At 40.0% G+C, this 20,079-nt stretch overlaps 1 protein-coding gene across 1 annotated transcript in view; it reads right to left on the reverse strand.

Moving 5' to 3' along the window:
* Positions 1-19,042, reverse strand: part of LOC111253389 (uncharacterized) — a 34,884-nt gene extending 15,842 nt beyond the window's left edge. Inside the window, exon 1 of the mRNA XM_022812703.2 lies at positions 18,231-19,042. Within this exon, the coding sequence (XP_022668438.1) occupies positions 18,231-18,300 (70 nt within the window). The 5' untranslated portion in view covers positions 18,301-19,042. The remainder of the gene's footprint in view (positions 1-18,230) is intronic.
* Positions 19,043-20,079: the final 1,037 nt, after the last annotated feature.

The raw sequence follows: 20,079 nt of genomic DNA on the forward strand, positions 1-20,079 counted from the left end.
TTGAAATTCAAGATCTGGTTTGATATTTGCCCATGTGTTCTAGCCTACATTGGTTTTGCTACGTCAGTGTTATTATCGGAGCAATTGATTGGCAGAGCGGGGCTAATCGTAGAGGAGTAGCTTTGTTTCGACTGAAAACGTATGATGAAACGCATCCGTTAAAATCTATATACTAGGTGTATGTTACTATGGCTTTTTGTGTTATTTTTGAATCAAGATGTTCGAATTTGAATTGGTTCGTGTACTTACAGCTCAGAGCATGCTTGGAAGCCGATCTTCTAAACTGCCGGCCATAAGCTGTGTCCGAAAGCAAGCTTTCGAGACAACCCCCACCCCATTCTCGAGGTGAACGAACCGTGACTACCATTGTCTCCTACCGTCTCTGTCTCGTTTCCGTTGAACTCCCTTAAACAGGTTTCGCTTTTATATAGGACGGACAACATCGGTAAGAGTAGTCTCCCACTGTTTTAAATTGATTTAGTCAACAGACAATGCCCGCCAACTTTAAAGACTTTGAAAACAATAAAGTAATTTTCGTGATTAGATTAATAATGATGAGCATATTGTTTTTTCTTGTTTTTTTTAATCGTTTTCGTTAGAATAACTAAACAGCTTTATTGAAAACGTAATTATACGCTCCTTGTGTAATTACAAATCTTTGCGAAACCCATTTGGATACTTACAAAAGTATAACTGAAAAAATAAACATTACATAGTTTTGAAAAACACGCAGCGATGCAACAAACGTATATGGACAACCAAGCATCGGTTCCATCGTCATGCTACGGGTAACTACAAGCCGCTTCACCTATTTCTTGAATACAGTGCCATGGAATACTTCTTTATTTCTCGAAGTCCTGCTTCCTCGAAGCCTTCAACGAGAGTACCTCCGTTAAAGTTAATAAGTGGATCAGCTAAAATAATTTTCAAAATGCATGTGCACTGATAGGAGTAAATCCTTAAGACTGTAGAGCGGTTGTAATAAGTGATCAACAGAACAAGCAAATAGTCCATAGTGTCCCATTTTGTCCTGGGTAGGCCAGCTGGAGGATCTTGGTTGTGCTGTAAATCGTCAGCTGTTGTATAGCATCGTCAGATAGTTTGGATGATAGGCAAAACGTTCGTGTGGGCAACATTTCACTGCAAATAACTGGAACAATGAACTCTGAGCCTTCGATGAAGCTTTTACATCGCGTTCTTCAATATCGACTCATATGCTGCTGAAGGCTGAAAGCTCGTACTTGGCTAAGTGGCAGTAGCCGGCATTTTCATTATATCGGATTTGCGTTCAACTAATAGCATGAACTTAAACTTTATACGAACGGAATTTATATATAGGGCCATTAGGCAGTATGAGAAGTTTAAAAGGTTCCAATATTTTCCCATGATGTTTGCCTCAAAAGGCTATATTTCAGCAGACGAGCTACAATATTAATTTGTACTTTTTCAAATTAATCAAGATAAACAATTTTATAGTGCCCCTCTCATGCCCTATTAGGAATGAAGATCGCTCAATTTTGTATGCGACAACGATCAACGAGAGGAGTTGAATCGTGTGAAATTTCTGTTTTCTGCTTCTTGCTGGGTGGACGAATAACATCGTCCAAGAATATAACAGAAACCCTGATGCTGAGTGTTTGCATTCATGGAAACTCTCGCGAAGTTGGTGGCTCTATCTGACGCTCAGCTTCCACAAGTGTAATTGTCTTCGCTCTACTTTTTTCCCCTTCCGTTCAACGTTCTATCGATGGCGTTACGGCCGCGAGAGATGTTCTGTCAAAACCACCATACGCGATTTGTAATTCTATTGACTCGATAATGTTACTACCGTTATTACTACAACTGCGAGCAGACCATCAGTTAGAATTCTATTGATAATGCTTGAACGCATCCTGCTCTCGCTCTCTTCCTCGCCCGTTCTCGGTGGCCTCCTTTTTCCATGACCTTCCTATTCAGAGTTCTACCATCGAACGCAAGCGCCGGCGATTCCGTGGTCACTTACTGCTTATGCATAATCGGCCTTTATTCTGCGGCTGGCAGGCAGTCAGCGAAGCCACTTCGAAACCGTGACCTGAAAGGCCGCCGCTTATTGCTTCTTGCCCTGTAACGAGACCGACGCGAGCCCTTGTAGTAGCGCAACGGGGTGTGGTGGATACAAATGTCTAAATATACCTCAACGGAAGGACACGAAAGCAGGCGAAATCTATAGAGGCTGACTGACTGGGTGGACGCACGGACGGACGGGCGACCAAAGTGATTCCTGCTCTATGCTGCTGGATTGATTGTATTGCCCTGATCTTTCTTGATCTCAAACAAGGCAGCCAGCGAAGGGCTAACCTGTCGGACGTGAACGTCAATAATGTATAAGCTACAATGGTGCTTTGACGCACTATAGCTAAAGCTAAGCAGAATTGTTGCGCAGATCTGGCCGACTCGGCCCAACATTGCCCCCTCAACCTAATGGAGCCTTCCAACAAAAAGGCCGATTCCGGAGCAGTAGTAGTAGTAATGGAAGGGGTGTTCGACTTTGGCCATGCTGGCGGCTCAAGGTTCGTCAGCAGTGGTAGTAGTGGCTCCTTGTCAGCATAACACAGAGCATGTCTTTCATCTTTATTTTTTTTTCAATTTCAATTTCAAAGTCTAACTGATGACTTGAAGAAGAACTAATAACAGATCTAATATTTACATGAGTTGATCTAGCAATGAGATAAATGCTTAATTAAAGCAAGTATTAGGATCAAACGATAGGTTTCTTAAGGTGCTCATCAAAAGAATACAGTGTCGTCTATCAGAGTGGAATCTCAATCACTGCCTACGTAATTCCATTACATATCCGCATTAAGCCATACTGGACTATATTAATCGTGTGTAATTATTTAGTATTACATCAATATAGCTATTTCTTGAGAGTAATACCTGCTCAATGTAATTTCAATTTATATTAGTTACTCAAAAGTTATTTTATCTAGCTGAAGTTAGTGTGCGCGAAATTTTGAAAACGACACAACTCATTTGGAAATTGCTCCAGTCTAGGGCTAAAAGTCTGACATTTTACTGATGCTTTTAATAGGTGGTTATGAATCAGTTGCTTCTGTCAACGTATATGCGACCTATCTACGCCAAGCAATCATCCGTTATAGTTTTTCAAAGATAAAGAAGCGAATCTATGAACGGAAGTATCTATAAAGATGCATCTAAAACGTATGAACATCTTAAAAGTTGTTTGCGTCAACGCCATCATGTAGATAGATGTGTTTGTATGACGGTCATACGTGTAAGGATATGTTTATTCATACACATGCTGTACAAACTATTCTACGCAATGGACAAAACCTAAACGCGTTTGTTAGCTATATTTCAAACTGATCTGCAGTAATCTAAAATTAATCTAGCAATTACCACCATTGCTACAAACATACACCTACGATACTCGGCGTTTTTCGTGTATCCAGCTTTTTTTATGTTTAGGAACAAATGATGTCCTTAATCTAATCTTTATCCGAAGTCGATTATCGGAACTTTCGTATCGGTGCTTATAGGTATGGACAAATGAACTGGGACCCGATGCGGGCAGGCAAATGTCCACAGCATCACCATCGGCTCGTAAGCTACGAACACGCGTCCAAGCCTAAAATCCCAATGTACTTTAGGTTACGCTTCTTATCGGCGAAGCATACCAGTAGTGAAGGGAAGCCCTTCTGTGTCCTGTCCGATTGCCTGTCAGTGTTTTACAAAGTGGATCGTATCCCTAGCGGCAGGATCGAAGCGTAGGGTAAGACACTCACGTGAGGGAGGCAGCTAAGGACGGAGGCGGGGAAAACTGGAGAAACGAGAGAAATGTAGCGTATTCCTCTCTCTCTTCAAACCAGTAGGATATCTCTTGTGTAGCTGTCCCCTCGACCGTCTGGAGTACAACAGTCGTATCAACGCACAGTAGTATCTAGTCATGGCTATCTGCAGAGGATGCCTCGAAACCCTCTTATTGTTTGCTTCGTCGAAGTCGAAGCTTCGGTGTGACAGGTCATATCACGACCTCATATCGCATCGCCTTTAGCTTTTTGAGTTTTGTACAAACAGTAAATTTGATAATATTGTTCAATCGCTTGCGTGTCATCTCTCTTCGGTGAACCATATGATCAGCTCTGAACGAATAACAATGTGCTGCATATATCTCGATCAGGAGATAATTGCATTCGTAAATTTGTAATAAACGTATATACACCACACATATTAGCGATACCCCCACATTGTTCATTTAACAAATATAAAGCTAAATCTGCGCAAGTTATACAACGTTTCATTAAGTATTCATCAGGTACTACGGCAGGCCTTATTGTTGAATCAAGACCGCTATGGTCTAGTGATAGCGAGTTGCGTGTTGCGGCTGACACACAGGCATGTACAGGATATTTTCACCATAGTTCTCCTCGAGAGCATGAAGTGCGCGTTTATTTTATAACTCGAATGGATGCAACATGTCCTCAAGAGTCTGAAGTGTGCAGACCGTGCTCCTAAATAAACTATCCACCTCACGAAGCTCGATATATCTGACACTTAGCTTTTTTTTGTTTTTTATTTATATACTTTAAAAAGCGATCTGGCATTAAATGGTCGGACTGGGATTTTTTTTTTATCAGCTTATGTTAAATTCTGTGGTATTGTGCATTACTGTATCCTATAATGGGAAGCGACTCAACTTTAACTGAGCAAGTTGAAGCGGTTGAAAGGTTACTCAGAAAACTAACAGGGATATGATTGTCGAAATACATGTCTCCAATGCAAAAACATATTAACATAACTGGCTTGTTTATAGACGCGCGTATGAAAAAACTAACTTAATCCGCATCTGTCACGCGAGATTAAAATTTGACGATCATGATGATTTGATAATCTCCCTAAACGGAGATTGAAGTCTAAACCTCATCTAAATAAGAGCTCGTTTTTCAGTCCTTTTTTGTCAAACGTAGTTTTTTTTTGCAAGCCTTTAGTCTGTCTGAATGACAGTTGGCGCTTCAACCTATAAAATGCGCGTTTATGAATATGATAACCTCCTAATTCAATGAAAATCTGAGCGAAATTTTAAGCCAATACAATAGAAAATATCGGTGGGGCTAAATCTGGAGAAACATGGTGGATAGTCAATCAAGTTGAAGTTCTATTCGTAAATTCGGCAATTCGTAAAATTAAAGATGGCAACAACTGAAGTGTGAGATGGTGTCTTGTCTCGCTAGGGCAATGCTTTTTTTTATTAATAAAATATGGTCGTATCCTCTTGATGTTCCCCTAGAGCTTCCCGTTTTCAGAATTGTTGATTAATTTATGTCTGTGACTATACTGAAACGTTTCATTTTTGCAGTCGATGAGACAACCATTACTTTCATCGGAGCCAATTCACCTTGTGCAGGCCACCGTTTTCACCGAGCCCTGTTTTCAGGAGTAAGGCGCCATCCACGTTTCACGCACGGGTGTTAATGGACGCCAAAGCTCCGACTAATTTCGCTTTAACTGCTTTAGCAGGGCTTGGGAAATACTCATTAGAGTGATGATCTGCAAGACTACAGATCCTTTGCTTCGCGCTTTTAAAACTTGAGAGGAGTCAATCTCTTCTAGTGTCTCAAAGCTTTCGTTTTTTGACCAGCAACCCCATTGTCAGATAGCTTTGTATTGTTCATAGTATAGGATCTAAACAAGCTATAGTAATGCGAAGTGCTGTTTTCAGAGCACCAGCTGTGCTCGCTTTTAGCTGTAAAAGAAGAGAAGTTAAAGGTAAGTTTTCTTGTTGTTTAAGTTTTTGATTGCTACGTTGAAGTTCGAGGAACGCCGGATTGCGGATCGGACTACCCGGACACGAACTAGGAAGCTGTTTCTCCGGCTGTGTCCATGCCAAATGTTCAGATATAGATCACACTCAGATGAAACTTAATTTTTGAGATTTTTTTCTAAACATTCCCGAATGCTTTAGGTAGTTAGGAGAGCAGAAGGCAGCTGATCTTGCGTGTGCTCTTGAATCATTATCAGATCTATTTATTAGTGAAAGATCAACTATAGCAAATTAGTTTTTATACATCTACGCTCAACATGCGTAAAAGTATATTTTCCACTACCTGGAAGCTAACGAGATTGATTAAATAAGGTTCATCCATTTATCGAAACAAGGTGGCCAGAACTCAGGCGTTAAGATGTGGAAGAAAACGCTCATTGTAGAATACTGAGCAAGACTAGTGATCTAGTATGCTTCCAAGAAAGCCGCGAAAGAACCTTGTAGCGGAGGCATCTTTTAAAGCGTCGCTACAAGGAACTTGTCATCGGTACGCACAATATATAACACTTAAGTTTCATTCGGCTTGATAACTACTTTATTTGCGCGACACTGTGTTATTCGAGGGCGAAGATCCTATCCTGGAGAGAATCCTGGAAGGTATTGTGGTTCGCATTAATGATTCACAACCTTTTGTTTAGATAATCAGTAAAGGATCACAAGGCTGACCGTGTAATCCATCAACGTGGAAAAATTAAAGCTTGGCGTTGAACTTCTTTGATGCCATGTTTTCCATGACAATGTACACGCAATTAAATTCACGCTTGAGGTTGACAATCAGGTCAGCACAGGACGCAACAATATAACGCGCAGTCTCTGCCAGTTCTGGAATGGTTTTTGGGACGGAACGTTTCGAGCTGAGCTGGTTCTGCCGAAGTCTTCAAGATGCGTCGTGGATATTTGTTTATTATTTCGTTTAGTGTAAACGGGACTCTGAATCATCTCTAACTTTCGTCTTGTGGATTGGCATTTACTGGGCTAGCTTGAGACCGTTTTGCCTAAACGCAATCTGGGATAATTGTGTTTATTACGTGCTCTGAAGTAGCAACGATCATGTCTTTCCCAAATGAAAGCTGCGGGCTTACGTGTTCCCTTATTCTATCCAAGGTTTCGAATGGAGTCGAGCAAGGACACAGATCTGAGCTTTGCCCGCGACCCTAATGAAAATGAGATGTCAATTGGAGCCGAGACCACGTAAAGCCTAGTGACGTTTAAGTCGAAAAATCCTATAGGCACTAAAATTTAGACCTAATTTGCAGGTATCAATTAAAATCATTGACAAGAGTTCTACGATGAGTCAGTACAACGTCGCCGACTATACATTTTCGAGCTAAGGGAACGGACGTTTTGACTTGCTTGACGCGATGCAAAATTTTTTACATGTTACAGCCATTCGCGCAATTTCGCTTGATTTTAGATTGCACAGAGCTTTAACGAAGCTTTAATTTTCAATTTCGTAACTATTTGTGACGGGAAGAACTTACGATAAGGGTATTTAAGGACAGTTGATGGTTCTTTAAAGATTACGTTTATACCGGTCACGGAGTCCCCTAAATTTGGACACATTTTCAAAATTCGACAAATTTAGTAGGATGCAAGAGTCGTTGCCACAAGTGTTGAAACTTGTTTTGGCCAACATCTAAATTCCCCCACTCCATGACTCTGCAAACAAGCTGCCTTTATGTCTCTTTAATCCTTCTGGCATCTTGTGCTTGTTGGTAAGGAAGAAGTGCCGATGTAGTATTGCTTTGCTAGATAGACAATGACAGAGAGGGTATCATGAGGCTGATACCTGCATATTTTGGTAGAGGTAGGTAATAGCACAAAAAGTAAGAGTCGAAAAATGAGATGCGGTTATCGAAGCCATTGCTATATACGACTAGCGTGAGAAGATGCAGATCGTTTTGAAGCCCATTGAGAACCTGTAGCGCTTATCAGCTAAAGTAGTATCGAAATAGAGACATGAAATATTTACTAGATCAACTGTGCATGGAAACAATTGTTAGTTGTACGAGATTCCAGTGGAGAACAACGATGAGTCGAGCTCATTAAGGAAGAGATTGATAAGCCTGTCTAAACGCTTACGCGTTCTGCTTACGCCTCCAGGCCTGTACGCTGATTGCTTATAGTGATTGACTACCTCCACTTTTAGGAAATTTACTGGCGTAACGGGATCCTTTATAGAAAATTTGTCTATAAAAATAATTATACCACTGTAACGCCCGTCATTACATTCAGAGGCTTATGTCGCCCGCTACTTCTCTTCCGCTTAGCTGGGTCTGCGATATTGTCACGTTGAAATGTTCATTGTGAATAATAGTGGCCATATTGTTTTTGGCCGTTTCTCGTACAAGGGCGTACGGGTCCCACTTTGTTTGTGGGTGACCACGAACTGATTTAACATGATGGATTTTATGAGCTGATGGATAACTCCTTTACGAGATGAGTTACTTATTTATTTGGTCCGAGTATGCCGAGTGCAAGTTGAGCATTACTTGCACATCACCCAGATTTCGCGCCTCTTACTAACCTCAATGAAGCTTCATTTATAAGCGCAATCTATTGAAGGACTGAGTAGATGATTGAATTTCTGGAGGTTCGTTGTTGCCGCTGATCAAGATTGTATGAACGTAAAGCCAGAACACGTAACGTACAAAAATTAGGCTCTTTCTCTTTCATAAAAATAAGGTATTTTTGCGCTGGTGCTCGTGTTATCACACCTGCCCAGAGATCTTTCTCAGAAAGCCCATTTATGACTGATTAGACTGTGCTATTTTGCTGAACGAAATGGTGCGGGGTCATCATATTTCGATTGATTCCTGGGTTTATGGCTCTGATGACTACCTTTGAGGTAGCCAAATAGGATGGCATGGTCGACAATAGACCACATACGACACAGTCTATCGCTTATTACCTTTAAAAATTATTTGTGTTGTTTCTCGAGCCCCGGCCATTAAGCGACATAAAAGATTCCTGAACAAACAGAAAGCCTTTACTAGCCGTACAGTGGCGATACTCGGCGTTCGACTTAGACGTTAAAGCTGTTCAGTATTGTTCGGTACCATACAGCCATTGAAACAGTTACAATCATCTTAGGCCAGACTGTGAATGCTACATTAGTGTTCATTCTTAATTTCTACAAGTTTCAACAGCCTGATCACCGATAGCTAGTGAGTGAGCGATGAGTGTAAAAGCACTGCTGGCATTAAGGACTTGGGAAAATTAATCTAGGGACTTTATTAGCTTTGCCCATACTACGAAGCAGAAATGAAAAGCTATACATATAGGGAAAAGGCAGATAGTTTTTCCACAGGCTCAGAATCATGTTTGGAGAATTCTCATGTTTGAATTAGAAGTTGGTGATATTCAAAGAGCAACGCTAAGAAAGAACACTTGCTTCGTACAATCATACGCAGCACATATACAGCCATTATATCTTTTGTGACGGTAGGCATGATTCTCGCGATCCCTAGCTATCGAACAGTACAAGACAATGTCACGGCGGATAAAAGCTTACAGCTGATGTTTATGCAGGTGTCGATGGGTGAACAGGTAACATTAATTGTGAAAATAAATGTTTTACTTAGTGCAATTGCTTTACATAATTTTCTTCAGAGAGACACACACACGTTGCAGAGCGAATCACTGACATTGCGTTCAACGATACGAGAACAACGACGCTTCCCGCTTTCGTACCTTCAACTCAAAAATCATCTGGTGATAAATCTGGAGGACGTATCATTTACGCTGTCCAAAAATCGGTATGATCTCTAGATAAAACGAAGTCGCATCTGGATCTCACATGCGGTCCGCATTGGCTTGCGCATCGATCCTCTGTGTCGTCTGTAAAAGTCGATATTAACTCCTAGTATATTCCATATCCGAGCTCAAGCGCTGCCTATTCCGTACTAAACGGGAAACTGCTCTGGCTTTTTTTTTTTGAGACACAATACCTTAATAGCCTTTATGGGCGTTAGTCTTATGCCCAAAGAGGAGACCGAGACACAAGGCGATAACGAGACTTTAAAGCTGACACTTTGTGAGACCTCTCAGAATGAACCACTGAATAATAGATCAAGAAAGGCGAAATGATAAATTGCTTGCTCCTAACGGTCCTTAAAGGTATTCCTAATGTAGTTGATTTTATATATATACAAATAGAGCTTCTCACTGTCAAGTCTATACAATACAATACAAGTGATGTAACTAGTGGGTTGCGGACGGCGTTGCGAACCCAGTTGCCCAGTTCATCTCACCAATATGCTCAACCACATTGCATCGCCGAATAAGTCAGATACCGACTCTTTTGAGCAGAGAAAACGTCTTCGTTTAGTGTTCCCGTTAGTTACTGCTGTGTTTGAACCCTGGATATTTTAGCGATCCGAAAGCGTTTACACAAAAGGTTTAGGTTAGGGTTATCTATTTCGGGCTAATTTGCAGTTTCTGCTTGCAGTGTTAAACGTATAGAATATATGGGACATGGGTTTATTCCTTATCCTGAATGTGCAGCCTTTTCAAATAAGATCATCAAGCTATTTACGTTGTTCATGGAATTGCTCCGCGCATGCTTGTTGCCTCTAAAAAAAAAGTGGTCCATAAACTATTCCGATCACGAAAACTACGTAAAATCATGCCTCTCTTTGAAGGCAGGGTAGGTAGCAGGTTAATTTCGTCATTAACCTTTAGCTTTAGAAGCTTGTTACGGAATTGGTATAAGGCGAAAGTAAACTGGGACAAACCCTTCACAGAGAGATTATTCAGATTCATATACAAAGCTTTTGAAAGCCTAGAATTTTATTACTCACTTCGTATAATAATGGGGCTACTACGAAAAGGCTAATCTGAGTATAGTTTGCAAAATACTATATATCCGTATTATGTACGTTCGCCGTCAGCACGCACAGTAGACGTGTTCGGTGCCATTCGTTTCCGTTAAGGATATATCAACTCGTTCTAAAAACTGCTCAATTTATCATCAGACCTTTCTGGGGCTGCCCCATTTGTCCGTTCATGACGAAAATAAAAAAAAAAATTGTCCTTAAACTTCGTCCCGTCCTGATGTAACAACACTAATTATGTTATGCTGTATATGCTGTAAATAAATGTTATTCGTTATTACCCGCCTTTAACAAATCTCGAGTCTAACTGTTTTTTTTTAAGATTCGAGCTGCGTAAAGTCCATCTCTATTTTCCTCACAGTTTTATCCCTAGTTTTCACTGATACCCCTCAGCTGTCGTTTCTAGGTGCTCGTCTCACCTTCAGTGCTCACAACAACTGGAATGTTATAGCGGATGCGGCGGCGGCGGCGTATTTCTCGAACTGACCCAACACAAAACAACTAAGGTATTCGTCGTAAGGTTTGTGCCAATGGGCGTAAGAGCATCAGGGTCTGCAATGAGATGGTCATTCTCGTACGTTTAACTGGGCTTGATTTAGTGGGCCTGATCTTCATTTGTGTCATACAGCGAAGTCCCACTATTGTCGTGATTCCGGAAAACTGCAAAAACTCCTCGAAATAGATTCTAGTTGTTTGACGGAATGGCGTTCTTTCTTAGCTCCGTGCAGCTTCGTTCGTTATGAACGATAAAAATCGACGAGCTTTTTTTTTTCGACGAAAAATACGCAATCGTCCTTGCGGAAGAAGGCCATTCGGTTACACTACTTAGGATCAACACACAGTCAAAGGTTTGCATACGAGCATTATCTTTGCACTGCGCTAACATACCCTAAGTACCCTGCAAATCGCGCTGAAAAGTTAGTGAGAAGCGCATTAGCTGAATATAAAACGTGTCAAAATTAGCGCCGACGATAAAGGTAAACCTTTTGGCAGCTGCATTTCGGCCGGAACGCACCGTCTTCTTTACTCAGATAAAGATAATTATAAAAGTTACATACGTAGTTTTATTCAGTCGTCCAATCCATTAGAAGTAACAGATCTGAATAATGTTTCGATTTTTTCATAACGCTAGACCTATTTGTTGGTCGGCCGGCCGGCCGGCCGGCCAGCCTTATATCGTCGCTCTGCGGCTGATCTGCCAACACATTCGCAGGACGCGGATTTAAGCAGTGCGAGTTCGCCATAACCGGCATTACCGATACGCACTCACGACATGGGGACTTTTGGAGATATTTCAAACAAGTAATGAAACATCCCCCTCAGAAAATCTTAGGACTGATATGAGTTCACTACCGTCCCGTCAACGAAACCCTTGCTCTAACCAGCGGACTTCCGTAATGCTGGTGAATAGTTGTAACTAAATAATAAGCTTGACATACAGTTAAACGTTTACTACCTGAGATCGCGAGCCTGCCGCTACTTATTAGTTCACATAATAAAAGCTTCATGTTCTAAAACAGCTCCAAAACACCATCTCTAGCTTGTCTTCAGAAGCGGTTTGAAGAAGACCACTGAAAATATTCGAAATTGCTGTATTCGTACGCCGAGGAAAAGAGCAAACGTCTACAGGCCTAGTCCTTTTGTCTACTTCGGCTTTATTTATTCCTTCAGAGTGCTCGAGCTCAGATGCAAAACTTTTCATTTATCTACGGAAGTTCAGCTCTATCAACACTCAAGTTCTTACGAAAACAAGTATAATAGAAGTGTCACCTTGCAAAAGATACCTTACATACATCCTAATAATTTTATGATCGCCTGAATTATCAGTAACAATGAAAATATGTACATCTATTCTCCCATATTTACATGGTGTTTTCAAAGCGTCGACTTTCGAGAAATTACCAAGATCAGATCTCAGATCGAGTTGACTAAATTAGCCGACGACCAGTTGCCGCGACTGGCCATTATTTCTCCACTTTTTCTTTCGCTAGAAATAATTAGATAATTAGTTATATACATAAATATATCGCTTTTCGTTAGTTCTCACTTCATGATTTTATCAAAGCACTCATATAGCTCTACTTAACATTTACGCATACGCTACCTGCGCATATACCGACAAGTCTGAAACGAGAGAAATTCATTCTTCCTCATAGCGTAGAAGATGAGCTTACTAACCATAATGTACTGCGTTCCCGACAACAGCTGAACACGCTGCCGTTATAAATGTAAAACCTTGTCGTTAAGAGTCTATATGAAGTAGTTCTAACATCGTGATGAAATAATGGATAACGTGTTCGGACTGTCAAGCGTCTAATTGAAGACCTACGGCTTCAAGTTCCGCCAATAACACACACACACACACACACACACACACACACACACACACACATAATTTGTGTAATTAAACAAAATTGCATTTTTTCCTTATCATATCGTCTACCCTAAATACATGCTGGTATCGGTTGAATCTGTCTTATAAACACGTCGGGTGCCATTAGTGCTCGTTTGAAAAGTACACTTTCCTTTTTTCTCAATATCTTCTTTCTTTTTTTTTCTTGGAGGAATTTCTTTAAAATAATCGAATAACTAAAAGCTTGATTAGGAGATCATTTTGCCATAATCGGAAGGTCATGTTTTCCAGATTAGGGTGCAATGGACATACAAATCACTGTCTTTTCCGTTCACTGAAAGGACATCTCCATGACTTAACACTCGACACGGACGTTGAGCTTAGGAAGTAGGTAATTAGCTTCGTGAAAAAGAGACCTGAAAAATTCTGGCGAACCTAAAGACCAATTAGTTGAAAGATGGCAACGTCTGGGGGATCGTAGCAAATACGGCTCAACATTTGGTTAAAGCGACAATGGAGAAGCCTGTTACCAGACAAACAAGTACGCTTTCTAGTACCTTGTTACCTAAAAACGGCTCATAACTAGTTATTGATTTCAGCGAAGATATCGATTAATGGCAATTATGATGTGGATGATGCAGTCAGTTCCACAAGACAGGGTTATATAAACCAGTGTAATAGTCTGCCACCCAACAAGGCCAGAGAGAAATAGGTGTCTCTCTATACAAATCTTGGCCGACTCGTCGAACAGTCGTGCAGGATTAAATGCATATCCGTCATTTAGTAAATTTAGATAAAATAAGTGAAGCTTAGAAATTGAACCGAGTATACGTATTTGCTATTGTTTGATCAATGAGCTTCTTATTAATACTCGTAGAACCTTTACCGCTAAAGCCTTATTCAGTAGCTCTTTTAATGCTTAAGTGAGAAGTAATAGCAATGAATACTGAAAGAGAAATCTTTTACTGCCATTTTTCTATTTAAGAGCACATTTCTACATGTAAACTAGCCATGCGATAATTATATCTGCCAAATGTACTATATATCATGAGTAAATTTCCAATATCGATAGAAAATACTTAAAACATATAATTATACTTTGGGATCCAAGTAACTGACAAATGTTCCTTATTAGAAAGTATTTTTCAATAGAACATACGTTATTGACAAACTTACAATACTAGACAAATAGAGCAAACATTTTCAAATAAGGAAAAAAAAAACACCAATTTTATGAGATGGATACTGTCACAATAAGAACTCGTTTGATTGGCTTATGTAAATATAACCCATAATAATGAATGTAAACCTAGGTTAACTGAGCATACAGGCATATTGTACCTATGGTAGTCCGTTAAAGCCATCTCCTCACCCGGTCTAGTCGGTAGCAGTCTATCACGTAATATACTAAGCAGTAACTGACAGGTATACAACTCTCCTATATAGTTATATATTACTAAATGTATATGCAAAATGGCAACTAATTTGATTCCAACATTTGATGTTTTTTTTATCTTGCATCTTCATTTGTGCTTTAAATAAACATTTTATAAAATAGACATTCATAGTAATTAAAATCGAGAAGTTCTCTCGATGTTCGTCGTATGTTTTGGTCTATGAATATACTATTTATTATATATTATTTTTTTTATTATTATTTATTTTTTAATTACTATTTATTATTATTAATTATATTTTTATTATTATATTGAAGTACTTACAAACCGATTAGCTATAACGTTATTAGATCTATGTAGCGCTATGGTAGCAATATGCCATTTTAATGCTGAAAAAAAATGAGCCCGATGAAAAGAGAATCATCCAGCCTTATCTATTACATTGAAGAAAAATGTTTCGGCTTGTTTTTAGCGCGACTTTCCAGTTTACTTATTTATATGTAGCATTTGAAGATGCTGTTTTCGTTTGTAAGTCTGCTGTAATTTCGTGATAGCGTAAATGGAATCAGAGATGAAGGTTTCAAGTGACACAAAATATTTTCATCATCTTACCTAACCGAGGTTAAACGGTCGAAAGGAAAGGATATCCTTTTTGGGTGAATCGCTACAAACATCGTAAGCAAGCAAGCAGGCACGCACGCAGCCATCGTTAGTTCAAACGTCAACGTTGAAAAAAAGGGTTAACGCAACAAAAACACGAACAACAAGGATTATAAAAGTTAGATTATGATATGCAGGAAGTTAAGTAATGCTGCTTGTATAATTGCCATGCCGTTTCATAAGTTAGCCGAAGAAACCAAAGAAAATTTCAGCAAGACCTACTCGGGCTATATTCCTAGCGGACGGGTCGTTCATGCTGTATATATGGAATCACAGCATCAAACTACGTCATGCATAGAACTTTGCCATTTTAAGTTCAAAGAAGAAATGTTAGACCTTGAGAGTGCACACTATCCCGGTTGGTCATATGGGATCGATGGGTCCAAATAGCACACAAGCCCACAATTTTGTCAGGTGTTTCGAATGTGTTTCATCAGACATTTGGAATTGTGAAACGGCTCAAGCTTACAAGAAAGCAAGCCTTTTCACCGATCCTCAACATTTCGTCCATACCCAAATGATGCGAAAGGACAACGATGGCTTTTTTGCCATGTTTGTAGTGCCTCTACATCGGCATATAGCTGAGAAAGAAATAGGTAGCTCTAGGACATATGCCGAGGTTTAAAGCTAAACACGACCTCCATACCAAAAAGATAATTTACGTTTGGCAGAGATGGAAGAGTCTCAAATACTAGAAAATGCTTGAGAAGTATAAGACGCTTAACAAAGGTCTGTATATTGCCCGATTGTGTCGAGCTTTTTGCAACCATCATATTCGCGACCGTGCTCCGACACATTTCACCTTTTCGGATTATCTTCATTTAACAGCAGAAAAATCTCAAAACCTAACCGAGCTAGTTTAATTGAACATTTCTTGGTAGGAAAAAAATGGATAAATTAGCTGTAATATCAGAGTGAATCGTTGATAGTAACAGAAACTACGTAACTTATTACTAGGAGTGGGGTAAGACGATTTCTTATACTCATGTTCCAACGAAATAACTTTTACAGAACCGTATGTAGGTATATATGTTCCATAACATCCCGTATAAGAGCAACGTGTATAGGACCAACATGGGTTGAAGAGAGACAGATTTATTGTTGTCCCTATGTGTAAAATATTACACAAAGAAATGTTAGTACATTGGTAAGATCAATTTGCAATGCCAAATGAGATTGCAAGCCGAATGCGTGATAACGACAACGACAGGCGAAATGGGGGAACAGCAGAAAGGACGCATTGTCTTGGCCTGTAGATAAGACAGATTAATTGCTAGCTTGCTCTCTTGATGGCCTTAAGGCTACGATACATTTTAACTTTGCTGCCCGCTTGCTTCGTTTGGGGTTTCGCAACGCACCTGCAACTGGTTTCTCAGTAGGTTCGCCTATCTTTGCCGCTCTCCTGACATACTCCATTTAGTCTACAACTGACTCTTACTCCGGAAACGGAACTCCCCGTTGGCTACCTGACTCGACAGCATAGCCTCTACAAATAACAGAGGGAACGCGTCGTTAAGGAGGACCTGCAGAAGTTATGTTTCGGTTTCGCTTCCAAGAAAATACACAGCGTCGTAAACGTCGTGACGGTTAGCTTGTTTATTTTTATTAGCACTACTTAAGCCAACCAAGAACAACATGTTTTTTCCGAATTAGCAATTTGTGCTCCTCCTTTTTAATTATTTATAAATTAGTATATACGGTTATATATATATATTTAGTAGACTTTTCGCGTCGGGTTTGTACATTCTAGGAAATATGACTGTGGTGAGTGCTATATAGCGATTCAGGAACACATGGGGAATCTGAAATGTTTTACCCTCATATCCTTACTAGCTGCGCCGAAAAACAGCTTAAGTGCTTGGAGTACGATGCATTTTCTTCGAATGGACACGTTCAAATAATTTTCCATTTATACCGAGCGTATATACCGTAATTTGTGTCACAAAAGAAACAGACAAATAGAGAATACATCATTTTTCCCTAAAGGTACCATTAAATCGGCAAAAAGTTCTACCTCTAGATTACCTTCAAAAGAACTTGAACGCTGTGGTCACACGAGGTTGAAGAACGCGTACGTTACAACGTAGACCAACAATCGCCTTTCATTAAACTTTGGGTCGCGTTGAAAAGATCAAAGATCACCATCAAAGGCCCACCTGATCGGCTGGTGTAATCATTCGACTCACTGTGAGAGCATGCATTAACTAGATTATTCTCCGCTAAAACTATGGATAAGTTCGTAACTAGTGGCTCTTTACGATTAAACTTAATGGTGATCCAAGTTATCCGACATTGGGTTGCTTAACAAATCGATAATTTGGCCAGATAAACTGGGTGTGCATTCAATTTCGGATAGCTGTATTTCGTCAGAAACTTTACCGTTGGAACTGTTCACGGACGGTGTCTGTGATGTAATCACGCTCACAACGAACGATACAAAAATGTTCCAACTGGACAATATTCAGATAGTAAATATGTTTTTCAGGATGTTTTTTTCTTTTTTGTATAGTGGTACCAGTTTCACTAGATTCAAAAACTGTCCTTGGGTAAACAGTTGTCCCTTTTTAAATGAAACCCAAATTAGAAATGATATCTCTGTATATAGAGAAAGCTAAAAACAGCACACAACTAACTCTACCTTCAAAACTATCTAACATTTACTAATTCTTATAGACTCGTAGTGGTTCAAAAAAGGCCGCCGTTCGAGAGTGGTCTAAGAACAGTTGTTGGCTGGAAGCGCTAGACAAATAAGTGACATTAAAGTTTACCTACCCACAGACCCGGTTGATGATTTTGCTTCACAAAGACTTTCTAGTTTAGTTACTTCTGTTCCAAAGTCTAAACTTACGTACAGCATAAAAATGACGCTAAAAGACAATCTTTTAAGACACGAATTAATTACGAGCGTTAGGTAGATGATTATGTATGGAAAATTACTCAGTTAACTATTTGATTGATAACAGGAGCAGAAACTCCGAGACATACTTTATGTTTTGGCTTCGACCGAACCGTGCAACATATTGCAATTGATGATTCTACACATTTGTTAGGATAATAAGATACATTCATACAGACTTATAGGTAACTTATATAGATGATTACATAGACTTATAGATAGTCGATTTACACGTACCTATCCTCAAACTTCAGCCAGACTATCTTACCATTGGTTGGAGTCGAACCAACACCGAGGAAAGTCCAGGCAATGATGAATAATATAGTTTTTCCGGGCATCACGTACAACACTACCACTTGTCTATCAGTAAAATTTTAAACGTAGGCCTATTATTTCCTGCAATGAATACGTCCTACCAAATGATTTTCGTTTATAATTTCCTTAGGGAATCGATTGTTTGTGGCGTCGACAACACTGTATACCTGAGATCTCGTAGATCCGTTTATAATCAGAAGATTGTTTCGGAGACGGATCACTTTGATGAGGAGATTACTGGCACACTAACGGAAACAGTTGTGCGCTTTTTGGTTTCTGCTATTAACCCTTTACAGAGGTTCGGATTAAAGATAGCAGCACACAGACACTAAACACGCGTAGAAGAATCATAGCCGCTGCCGCCCATCAGCGTAGGCGTTCAAGGTACCTACCTCTACCACTTTGTAACTTGGTAACAGTTTATTCTTCAATTTCTTGGGCCTTGCCAATAGCAACAGTGGCAACCCCCAAAACAAGCGCTCGTCTCTCAATGACACACTGGCCTGTATGGTAACGATATAAGACTTACCCAACAAGAAAAGAGCAACTTCTTTAAGCCGCAACCACGGTCAAGGGCTGCCAACGAAAACATACAACCATACCAACAGTAGCAATATTACCACGGATGCCAACACACACGGATGGGGGTCTTGGCCGGTCGGGGTAAACTTTCTTAGTGAACTGCGTGCAGTTGGGGGCCCGAGCGGCGCGGAGCGCATGCGCTTCATAGTCCCCGCCTATAGGCCCGCCTTCGGCGCTTAGGCTGGCCTGATAGCAACCTCCGGGGCCCCTTTATTGTAGAGTAAGAAAGCAAAATCCAACTAGATGAAAACCGGCAAAACGAAAAACGTATGCTTTGATGTGTCGTACGTACTCTGACAGCACATATACAGACGTACACAAATAGACGCTGGAACATACCGAACAGAGTGTGGCACATCGAAACACAATCAGCATGCTTTAAGCAGGCAGGCACAGAGGTTGGTTTGAGCAAAGGTTGATACCGACAATTAATTTAATTTTATTCCATCCAAAGTTTTACTTTTGAATGGGTCTGTATATGATAATAGTATCTGCTTTTCCTTTTGACGCTCAGTTGTCAAGAAGACGGTATGGGCAGACGGTCAATGTGGGGTCGGCGTACATTCAAAAGTATTCCAAATATGGAGACCTTTGTGCACAGCTGTTAGAGAAATGCGTAGGCCTATAATAATCAAACATAACTCAGTCTCTGTTCAATAAATCAACATGTAGTGTACTATTGTTCTTCATTGATCGAGAGCTCATGCTCGACCTTCCTGCATTTATAGATCGCTTTCAGGTATCTAGAGTAATAAACATGTTTGTCTGGCTGATATTTCTTGAAAATGTATTAATAAACAGTGTGTATGATAACATTTTAGCAACTAAGAATACAGAATATGACTGTAATAGCGTGAAAGCCGTAAAGCTTGCGGAATTTGGCTGAGGCGCCTTTAAGACAGCCAAAGTATTCAATATACGTGCGCGTACATATGTCCGCTATTTAAAAAAAAAAAACACTGTAATTATTCTTAGGACGACACGTTAAAATAATACTACGCTTCTCAGCGGTTGCAGGAACTTTAGGACGAAGCGTGAGTACTTTTCTAGGAACTTGCAGAAATATTCGATGAAGTGCAAAAGCTGGAATAAAGGCCCAAAAACTATTTCGGGGAAGACTGTGGCAAACAATATGTGAACAATCGGTCCTTAAATATCGTGCTTCAAAGACTTAAGCTCTCTGATAGTAAATTGCTTGACTTATAGTTACACGATTTCAA

This window comes from Varroa destructor, unplaced genomic scaffold (genome assembly GCF_002443255.2).
Source record: "Varroa destructor unplaced genomic scaffold, Vdes_3.0 BEIS01000006.1, whole genome shotgun sequence".
Classification (NCBI taxonomy): Eukaryota; Metazoa; Arthropoda; class Arachnida; order Mesostigmata; family Varroidae; genus Varroa; species Varroa destructor.